Genomic DNA, 10,867 nt, shown 5'->3' on the forward strand with positions numbered 1-10,867 from the left:
GATCTATGTATTTCTTCTTTCCTTTTCTAGCATTAAATGTCTTTGAGTTATGGTGTCATTACACAAAATATTAGACACAAAATAGATTTCTGTTAAAATTAATATTTCCTTGACCCTATTGAAGAAAATAAGATTTAGACAGACAGTTGTGCTCCCTGTGGCTATCCACGTGTTATTTCAGGAAGGAAGGCAAAGGCGGCACATTATCTACTCAGCACATCTGCACTGTTGTCCTGCGTAAGCCCCTTTGTCCTTTAAACTTTTTATTGTATCTCAGGGAGAGCCAAATTCTTTGTCATCCACAGCCTTCATATTCTTCCTGTGTCACCATGAGAGGTGACAGCAGTTAGTTATTCTGTCCTGCCCTTGCAGCAATCTCCTTGTGGAACTGCTTGAGAACTTCCAGCTGGTTGGGCCTGATGGTGATATGTGAGCGGATTTTGGCGATAGCTTCTATGGCCTCTTCTGGACTCCAGCTGTGCACCTGAAGCACAAAGTCAGGAAATCAGCCAAGGAAGGAAGGAAGGAAAGCAGCACTCTCGGCCTATGAGTAGGAGCTGGGGACTCACAGGGGCTAATTTTTAAAAAGACTTGAGCCAGCAGGGTAGCTCAGTGAGTGCTTGCACCCACAGGGCAGTGCTGGCGCACACCTTTAATCCCAGCACTCGGGAGGCAGAGGCAGGCGGATCGCTGTGAATTCGAGGCCAGCCTGGTCTGCAAAGCGAGTACAGGACAGCCAAGGCTACACAGAGAAACTCTGTCTTGAAAAGCCAAAAAAAAAGTACTTAGCCAAGCATAACAACCATAACCAGAGTTTGGCCCCAGCAATTCACATAGTAAAATGAGAGAACTGACTCCTGAGAGTTGTTCTGACCTTCATGTGAGCACCATGGATAGACACGCCCACACTCACCTGAGCACCATGGATAGACACGCCCACACTCACCTGAGCACCATGGATAGACACGCCCACACTCGCCTGAGCACCATGGATAGACACGCCCACACTCACCTGAGCACCATGGATAGACACGCCCACACTCACCTGAGCACCATGGATAGTCATGCCCACACTCGCCTGAGCACCATGGATAGGCACGCCCACATTCGCCTGAGCACCATGGATAGACACGCCCACACACGTGAGCACCATGGATAGACACGCCCACACTCACCTGAGCACCATGGTATAAACATGCCCACACTCACTTGCACATACAAGTAAAATAAATAATATGTAATCCACTTTTTTCAAGTAAGTGAGGGCTCCATATTGGAGGGCTTTGAAAATACTGCTCCAGCGGGGCTAAGAGGCGCAGGCCTCTTCACCCAGTTACTGGGGAGGTTAAGGAGAGAAAATGACAACTTCAAAGTGTTCATAATTTAAAGCCAGCCCAGGTGACGTGTGAAACCCATGTTTTAGTAAAAAAGAGAGCTAGGGATACAGCTCAACAGTAGAGCATTTAGTTAACATGATTAAATCACTTGGGTGCAATGCCCAGAACTAAAAAAAGGGGGAAATGTTCCTTTGCTGGGTATGGTAGCTAGAGGGTCACCTGAGCACAGGAGTTCTAGAGTTTGAGGCCAGCCAGAGCAACATCAGATAGCTTGGCAAAAAGCAAAAAGCTGTGCTCCCTGAGAGCTTTAACTACTTCAGTCAGCCAGTCTGTAACCCTGTCAACTCTTACTCTGCCAAACAGTGAAAAACACTGAATCCAGGAAGCTGAAAGCCCAGATTGCCTAGGTCTCCTTTGTCCTTTCTCAGCTGGGATCTTAAGAATTTCTAGAAGTTGGTGCAGCTCGGTGGTAAAGTGCTTGCCAGGCTTGAATGAGGCACTGGGTTCAAGCCCCAGCACCATGTACACTGGGTGCCTTGATACATGTCTGTAACTTGGGAGGCAGGAGGATCAGAAGTTCAAGGTCATCCTCACAGACATTGGCTTTGAGGCTGGCCTATAATACATGAGACTTTGACATAATGTACACACAAAAAAGGTTCTAAGAGCATATGGTAGCTGCTTTTCTGCAATACATCATGATAGAAAGAAAAATAGTAGTTTTTAATTTTAGGAGGGTTACCTTTGTCTTTTAAAGATGTGCACTAATTTAGAATTCAACAGATTAAAACAGCTCTAGCCTGCTGGGTCAGCTCTCATTTGGACCAAAATACCCTCCTGAGATTATTTCAAGCAGATTTTTTTTTTTTTTTTTTTTTTTTTTGAGATAGGGTTTCTCTCTCTTGGAACTCTGTAGACCAGGCCGGCCTTGAACTCACAGAGATCCACCTGCCTCTGCTTCTTGAGCCTTGGGACTAAAGATGTGCACCATCACACTCGGTCTTTTTTGAGACAGTCTGCTGGAAAGGGAAAGACACTGGGGGGAAGAAAAAAGGAGTATAAAACATTTGCTTCTAAATTTGTGTGGTTTTTTTTTTTTTTTTTTTTTTTTTTTGGTTTTTTTTGTTGTTGTTTTTGTTTTTGTTTTCTATGAAACAGGTTCTCTCTGTGTTAGCCTTGGCTGTCCTGGACTCACTTTGTAGACCAGGCTGGCCTTGAACTCACAATGATCCACCTGCCTCTGCCTCCCGAGTGCTGGGATTAAAGGCGTGCACCACCACGCCTGGCATTCTAAATACTTTTAAAGCATCCTGCTTGCCAACCAATAATTCTTTACTTCTCAGTATCAGGGAACAAAGTCAGGACCTCATACATGCTCGGCAGGCATTCTACTACTGAGCAATATCCCCAGTTGTATTACACAAAATAAGCAAATATGGTGAAACAACAAAACCTAGTGTATTCAGAGTTTTACCCTTAAATGTCATAAAGCTACAAGTAATCAGCACTAGTGTCCGTGACATTGAGTTTTCTCTTCTGGCCTGCTATTTTGGGCCTTGAATTCACTATACAGCCCTGTAGCTGAGGATTATCCTTGACTTTTCTCCTCCTAATCTCCTCTGCCAATTGCAGGTCACCACACTGTGCTATGCCTCATGCATGCTGGGCAAGCACTCTACTAATTGAACTAAACCTTCGCTACTTAAAGCAAGGGTTTCAGCCAGGTATGATAGGCCATTCCTGTAATCCCAGCACTCAGGAAGCAGAGGCAGGAGGATTGCTACAAGCCTCAGTTACATAGCCTAGTTAGTCTCCATGGTAAATTCCAGCCCACTCAGGACTACATAACAATACATTATCTCAAACAAACAAACAAAAAAGGTTCTTTCAGTTTTCTGTTAGGTCAAACACTTTTCTTTTTTTATCTTTTTGGTTTTTTAAGACAGCAGGGTTTCTCTGTGTAGCCTTGGTTCCCTTTGTAGACAGCGATCCGCCTGCCTCTGCCTCCTGAGTGCTGGGATTAAAGGCTTGTGCCACCATGCCTGGCCTGGGTCAAATACTCTTTAAAACTCCCTTTTGAGCTGGTCATGGTGTTGCTAGATTTTAATCCCAGCACTCAGGGAGGCAGAGGCAGGTACGTCAATGTGAGGCCAGCTGGGTCTACAAAGCCAGTCCAGGACAGCCAAGGCTGCACACAGAAACACTCACAAAAAACCAAAACCAAAACCAAACCAAAACAAACAAACAAAAAACCCCACAGCTCCTCCTTTTTTAAAGGCTGTGGTAGGCAAACACCTTGATATACCTTCTCATTTAAGTTTCTGTCACATTTAAACTAAGGAAACAAATCAGAGAGGTGAAAAGAGACACTTATCTGGACCGGAGAGATGGCTCAGAGGTTAAGAGCACTGACTACTCTTCCAGAGGTCCTGAGTTCAATTCCCAGCAACCACATGGTGGCTCACAACCATCTATGGTGTGATCTGATGCCCTCTTCTGGCGTGTAGGTGTACATGCAGGCATAACATTGTATACATAATAAATAAATAAAATCTTTAAACAGGGCTGGAGAGATGGCTCAGAGGTTAAGAGGACTGGCTGCTCTTCCAAAGGTCCTGAGTTCAATTCCCAGCAACCACATGGTGGCTCACAACCATCTATAATGTGATTTAATGCCCTCTTCTGTCATGCAGGCAGAGCACTGTATACATAATAAATAAATAAAATCTTTAAACAAACAAACAAAAAGAGACACTTATCTTTCCTGACGAGTAGGGGCAGAACTGGAAGCCGGCCATGCACAATGCTTGAGTGTCTGGCATGATGCCACGCTACCTTCTGACAGCCTGGAAGTGGGTAATGGCTCTCTCCAGCAAGGCCTGCCGGGAAGCCGTGCTACTGAACTTGTAGAAACCTTTAAAAGGCCCACTCCAGTGATACTTTTCCTACCTGAATCAGATATGCTGCCACCATTGTGGCACTTCTGGATCGCCCAGCCTTACAGTGCACGTAGACACACTGGCCCAACGACTGGTACTTGAGAGCAAACTCAACTCCTCTGTGGAGGTTGGCCAAGGTTGGGACTCCAGTCATGTCAACAGTGCTGAGCCGTAGCTGCTCGACTCCCGCTTTCTTCCATTCCTAGAACCAGGTCCATCAGCATAAAAAGGAAAAATCAAAGAAGCTTGAGGTGAATGGTTTGAAGAGGGAGTTCCAGAGCAGCAAAAGAGCAAGCAAGTTCCAGGGTTTACTATGACGTGACTTTCCTAAAACAAAAATGCCATTAAAACAGCTAATCTTCCAGTAAGCAGACATGATGCTATTAGAACCATTTTATTCTCTACATGCTTGACTCTTTAGTTGCAAAATATTAGCTCCGTAAAATCAGCTGTGGGTCTGGATAGACAGCTCAGTGGGTAACAGCACTTACTGCTCTTGCAGAAGACCTGAGTTCAGTTTCCGGTACCCTGACCTGGAGGCTTCCTGTCATCTGTGAGTACCTAACCACACAGTCAGGTGTGGTGGCAAACACTAACCCCAGCACTTGGGAGTCAAAGGTACAAGGATCTCTATGAATTTAACTCTACATAATGAGTTCCAGACTCCATCTCACAAAACAAAACAGAAGCTGGAGGCGGGCGGGCAGGGGCAGCGGAGCACACCTTTAATTCCAGTACTCTGAAGGCAAAAAGATCTCTTTGAGTTTGAGGCCAGCCTGGTCTACCAATGGAGCTCCAGGACAACCAGAGCTACACAGAGAAACCCTGTCTTAAAAAAAAAAAAACAAAAAAACCAAGCCCCAAATCCAAACAAACAAACAAACAAAAAACACCAGAACACCAAAAATAAGTTAAAAAAAACTCAGATGCAGGCTGGACGTGGTGCTGCACGCCTTTAATCCCAGCACTCGGGAGGTAGAGGTAGGCGGATCGCTGAGTTCCAGGCCAGCCTGGTCTACACAGTGTGTCCAGGACAGCCAAGGCTACACAGAGAAACCTTGTCTCCAAAACAAAAACAAAAAAAAAACAAAACCCCCCTCAGCGGCAGGGCTTGTGGGCTGAAGGATGCAGCACAGTGGTGCAGCACCTGGCAAGTGGAGACCACCACCTAAATGTCCTCAAGCTATGCTTTTGCCTTGTTTAGGACTTGTACAGTAATGCAGCTGTAGGCAAGGATAATATACTTTACCATAAGTGCATAAATATCTTTACCACTATTTTGAAGAGCACATAGCAAAAGAAATAGGGTTATTTTAAAATTAAAACACACTTTGTAAAGGAGAGGGGGCTCATGCTTAAAACCCCAACTCTAGGATGACTGGAGCTGAAGAATACGCTGTGAGTCTACGCTACGGAGTAAGAATCCCTTCACCCCTTAAAAGACAAGACAAAGCTGGGCGGCGTGGTGGCAGAGGTAGGTGGATCAATGTGAGTCCTAGGCCAGCCTGGCCTACAAAGTGAGTCTAGGACAGCCAAGGCTACGCAGAGAAACCCAGTCTCGAAAACAACAACAACAAACAAAAACAAAGCCCAGCACTCCAGAGGCAGAGGCACGTGGATCGTTGTGAGTTCAAGGACATCCTGGCCTACAAAATGAGTCCAGGATAGCCAAGACTGCATAGAAAAACCCTGTCTCAAAACAAAAACAAAAACAAAAACAAAAACAAAAAAGCTGGGATTAAAGGCGTGCGTGTGCCACCGTGCCTAGCTATGTAATATTACTTAAGAAACCAGAGAAATAAAATAAAGCCTTTGCCACATTAGACAACAGTGTTTTTGCTTTAATATCTCAAATACACTTTAGCTACTTTTACTGCCTTCTTCGTTGTTGGTTTTTAGATAAGGTCTATATAACCAAGGGTGACCTCGATTCCCACTATGTAGCCAAGGGTGCCTCCACTTCCCAAGTGCTGAAATTACAGGTGTGCACCTCTATGTCCAGCTCCTGGCTACCTTTAGCAAGTCCCCGACATTTAATGACTGCACGAAGGACAATTTAATCCCGCTAGTCAAAATAACAAAACCTGGGAGCACATCTTTGCTTGCACATCAATTGAACCAGAACCACTTTCAGACTTGTTAAACACTCAAGTCCTGAGTCAGACTATCTGGGGGCTGGAGGTAGGACCTTGCTACTTTAGCAAGGCTGCCAGAGGCTCCTCAGGCATAATAAAATGTAACCGCTGCCTGCTGAGATTTCTTTTTTCTAGGCTAGTAGGATGGAAAAACTCCACCTTACAAAAAAACAGTGCCTCACATGGAGAGACCAAACATTGTCTGTGAGGCTTCAGTTGCCTCTTGGTTTTTACAACTGATCACATTCGTTGAGTATTAACTCTAATCTGATGAATGACCCCTTGAGACCTGTGACAATACTTTGGGAAATTCAAGGAACAGTGTTTTGCCCCACACTTTTCTTTTTTTTTTTTTTTTTTTTTTCTATAAAGGGCCTCATATAGCCCAGGTTAGCCCAGGACTCATGTGGCTCAGGATGAGTTTGAATACTTGATCCTCTTGCTTGGGTGTTGGGATTATATGCCTTCACCACTCCACACCTTTTGTTTATTCTGCACTGGGCTCCATGCATGCTGGACAAGCATTTTATCAATGAGGTACACCTCCAGCCCATTCTGCAGTTTTCCAATCGATAACTACTAACATAGTAGAGATAATAAAGGGTGTTTTTTTCACTTTTGGCGGGGGGCAGGGACAAGACAGGGTCTCATCATGTAGACCAAGTTGGCCTCAAACTCAGAGAGATCTGCCCGCCTCTGTCTCCAGAGTGCTGGGGTTAAAAGCTTGTACCATTATGCCTGGCTGGAGACGAGTGTTCTGTTCCTATCTGTGTGATTTTGTGTTTTTAAACACAGGCTCATTGTAGCCCAGGCTGGCCTCCTCCACCTCACGACACACTGGCTGGCCTCAAGTTCTTGATCTCCCACCTTCACTCCCAGAACTGCAAACACTACAGGTATGGTATAAGCCACACCCCCTCTTAAGGAAGTGTTTTTCTTACAGTTGGCCTTCATCTCCAAAGCATAGAAAAGATGGGTATACTACCACATGCCTGTAATCTCAGTACTTGGAAAGTGAAGGCAAGAGAATCAGATGAAGTTCATCATCGACTTAAGACCCTGTCTCAAAATAAACAAAAGTATCATATACATGTACAATTTTGTCCATAAAGAACTGTACCGATCTAGAAGCAGGACTTCCTTGTGTCCTAACTGGCACAGAACTCATTACATAGACCGAGCTGGTCTGGAACTTCCAGCGATCCTTCCGCTTGCCTGTGCGTGCTGGAATTGCGGGAGTGAGCCACCCACACCGGCTTAGCTTGCTCTCTTTTCCAGACAGTGGCCGGGTCACTTTCGAACTCAGCCGGGCCTCAGGCTCACAGACTTCTTTCTGGTTTATCGATTTAGGTGCTTTCCACCGGCAGCCACTTAAATTTGATGTGCGTTCCTGGTGCTTGAGAAGGCAGCTTGGTCTTGTGACACTTGTCTTGGAGACACAGTCACCCGCAGCGCCCCTTCTCCCACTAGCTTCTCCAGCTTCCACAGGCCCGAGTACCCGGCCAGGATGGAGGCGCCCCCCCCCCCCCCCACCGCCCGGTCCTCACCTTCGAGGTGTTGCACAGGAATCTAGTCTCGTACTCCTCGTTCATGGTGATCACCCCGCGAACATTCTCGTCCACTACCAGCTGCCGAGGCAAAGAGGGGGCTCAGCGAGGGCCGTGGGGCGCCCGCCGAGGCCCGAGGCCCGCCCCCGGGCACGGCACGGCTGCCTCTCTCACCCGGCGCGTCATGCTCCGCAGCGGCAGCGCGCCCAGCAGCACCGTGGGGTCGATGCGGTGGTACCAGTCCCGGTGCGCCCGGCCGCGCACCGTCCCCCGGAACAGGGTGTAGAGCAGCGTCGGGTAGAAGAGGACCCGGGCCAGGCCGGCCTCCAGCCACGCGGACGCCGCCATCCCGCCCCACCCCACCAGGCTCAGCGGCGAGCTGCCCGCCCCCGGGCTCGCGGCCAGCCACCGCGAGAAGGACGCGGAGGGCGAGAGCTGCCGGCAGCCCAGCTCCTCCGGACCCTGCGAAGCTGGGTCCCCGCGGTCCCGGCCAGGCCTCGGGGATCCCGGGACGGGAACCATCGTTCCGGAGGAGGGGCGCGGGGAGGGGGTTGGGTGGAGTAGGGGACTGGAACGGCAACGAGAGAAACTGTGACCCTGCCTCGGGGAAGAGGGCCCTCTCTCCATCCAACCCCTGACCTCAGGGAGGGGCCATGGCCCCGGGTGCCCCCATCACCAAGGAGGAGGCTGGGCAGAGAGGCCCCTCTAAACTGGGGGAGGCCCTGGAGGCCCAGGCATTTAAGAAGAGCTGTGCTGGACAGGACCTGATCTGTCCCGGTGATGGTCTATGGTCTAATCTGTTTGTTGTTGTTGTTGTTCTGTTTTGTTTTGTTTTTGAGACCAGGTCACACTATGTAGCCCTAAATGCCTTCTACTGGCTTATATAGACCTAGCTGGCCCAAAACACAACAAAGAGATCTTCCTGCCTCTGCCTTCCCAGTGCTGGGATTAATGGCATTCAACACCACCTGAGAATCTTTTTCCTCTTTTTCTTCTTCTTTTTTTTTTCTTTTTCATTTTTTTCTGAAACAGGGTCTCTGTGTAGCCTTGAGTGTCCTGGACTCGCTTTGTAGACCAGGCTGGCCTCGAACTCACAGTGATCCACCTGCCTCTGCAAAATAAATATATAAAATAAATAAATACCACCAGCCTCAACAAAATAGTGGAAATTTCTCCCTTGCAAGGAGAATTTTCTTTTCTTTCTTAAAAGAAGATGTATGTGCTGGGCCACAGAGGTACACACCTTTAATCCCAACACTTAGGAGGGAGGCAGAGGCAGCCGGATCTCTGTGAATTCAAGGCTAGCCTGGTGGACAGAGCTAGCTCCAGGACAGCCATGGCTACACAAAGAAACTATGTCTTAAGAAACCTCTGTGTGTGTGTGTGTGTGTGTGTGTGTGTGTGTGTGTGTGTGTGTGAGAGAGAGAGAGAGAGAGAGAGAGAGAGAGAGAGAGAGAGAGAGAGAGAGAGATGGGTGTTTTCCCTGCCTGTATGTCTGGGCATCACCTGGCTGACATGCCCAAGGAGACCAGAAGAGGGTGTTGGAACCTATGGGACTGGAGTTACAGGTGGTTCTCACCCTCCAAGTGAATGCTGGGAATCAAACTAGGGTCCCCTGGAAGACTAATCAGTGTTGTTAACTGCTGAATCATTTCTCCAGCCCCAAGAGGATATTCTTTTTGTTGTTGTTGTGTTTTGTTTTGTTTTTTGAAACAGGGTTTCTCTGTGTAGCCTTGACTGTCCTGAACTCTCTTTGTAGGCCCGGCTTACCTTGAACTCACAGTGATCCTCCTGCCTCTGCCTCCCAAGAGCTGAGGTTAAAGGGGTGTGCCACCATGCCCGGCTCAAGAGGATATTCTTAACATGTGTCTGATGCTTTTTTCTATGTAGCCTTGGCTGTCCTAGACTTGATTTGTAGACCAGGTTGGCCTTGAACTCAGTTATCTGCCTGCCTCTGCCTCCCGACTGTTGGAATTAATGGCATGTGCCACCACGCCCTGCTCCTCTTTTTTGTTTGTTTGTGGGTTTTGTTTTGTTTTTTTCAACACAGGGTTTCTCTGTGTAGCCCTGGCTGTCTTGAAACTCCCTCTGTAGACCAGTGCTGGGATTAAAGGAATGTGCCACCACAGCCTGGCTGATTTTTCCTCTTTTTAAAAAGGGGTACATTTTATCCTTATTAAAAGGCATACTCATAATAATTGGAAAGGAAAGACTAGGTTGAGAGGAGTTAGGAAGAGGATGGGGGCTGAATTTTATCAAAGTACATGTGTATATGAATGAAATTCTCAAAGAATTAATGAATATTAAATTAAAAAACAGAAATATAGTAAGAATTGAGCTTGGCAGCCAGGCGGTAGAGGCACATGCTTTTAATCACAGCACTCAGGAGGCAGAGGCAGGCAGATCTCTGAGTTCGAGGCCAGCCTGGTCTACAAAGCAAGGGCAGGACAGCCAGGACTATTGCACAGAGAAACCATGTCCTGAAACAAACAAACAAACAAAAATGAGCTTGACATCATGGTGGTACACACCTTAACCCCAGGCAAGTTGATCTCTGAGTTAAAGGCCAGCCTGGTCTACAGAGGGAGTTCCAGGACAGATCTCTTGACTCAAAAAATAAAAAATCCTTTAATCCCAGCACTCGGGAGGCAGAGGCATGCAGATCTCTGAGTTCAAGGCCAGCCTGATCTGCAAAGCAAGTCCAGGACAGCCAAGGCTACATAGAGAATCCCTGTCTCGAAAAAAAATAAAAACCAAATAAATAAAAGTTCTTTAGAGAGGATGTCCTGTAAACAAAGGAAGAAGGAATGAAGCAGTTAACAAACTCAGCAATTGGGGCTGGAGAGATGGCTCAGCAGTGAAGAGCACTGGCTGCTCTTTCAGAGGACCCAAGTTCCATTCTCAGCACT

The 10,867-nt window shown here is 47.2% G+C and overlaps 1 protein-coding gene across 1 annotated transcript; it reads right to left on the reverse strand.

Annotated features, from left to right (window-relative positions):
• Positions 1-13: 13 nt before the first annotated feature.
• Positions 14-8,480, reverse strand: Ptpmt1 (protein tyrosine phosphatase mitochondrial 1). Its single transcript, XM_051144079.1, has 4 exons — positions 8,133-8,480; positions 7,959-8,039; positions 4,287-4,478; positions 14-484 (listed from the first exon to the last, which is right to left on the reverse strand). Exons 1-4 carry the CDS (start codon positions 8,478-8,480, stop codon positions 347-349), a joined length of 759 nt encoding a protein of 252 aa, XP_051000036.1. The 3' UTR covers positions 14-346.
• Positions 8,481-10,867: the final 2,387 nt, after the last annotated feature.

The sequence above is a fragment of the Acomys russatus genome, chromosome 4 (genome assembly GCF_903995435.1).
Source record: "Acomys russatus chromosome 4, mAcoRus1.1, whole genome shotgun sequence".
Lineage (NCBI taxonomy): Eukaryota > Metazoa > Chordata > Mammalia > Rodentia > Muridae > Acomys > Acomys russatus.

Excerpts from the sequence above, each read along its gene's own strand:
- Ptpmt1 (XM_051144079.1), bottom strand. The coding sequence starts at position 8,480 with ATGGTTCCCGTCCCGGGATCCCCGAGGCCTGGCCGGGACCGCGGGGAC. Across the intron at positions 8,040-8,132 it reads TGCGGAGCATGACGCGCCGG|CTGGTAGTGGACGAGAATGT; the intron begins GTGAGAGAGGCA and ends TTGCCTCGGCAG. Across the intron at positions 485-4,286 it reads TGGCAGCATATCTGATTCAG|GTGCACAGCTGGAGTCCAGA; the intron begins GTAGGAAAAGTA and ends TTTGTGCTTCAG.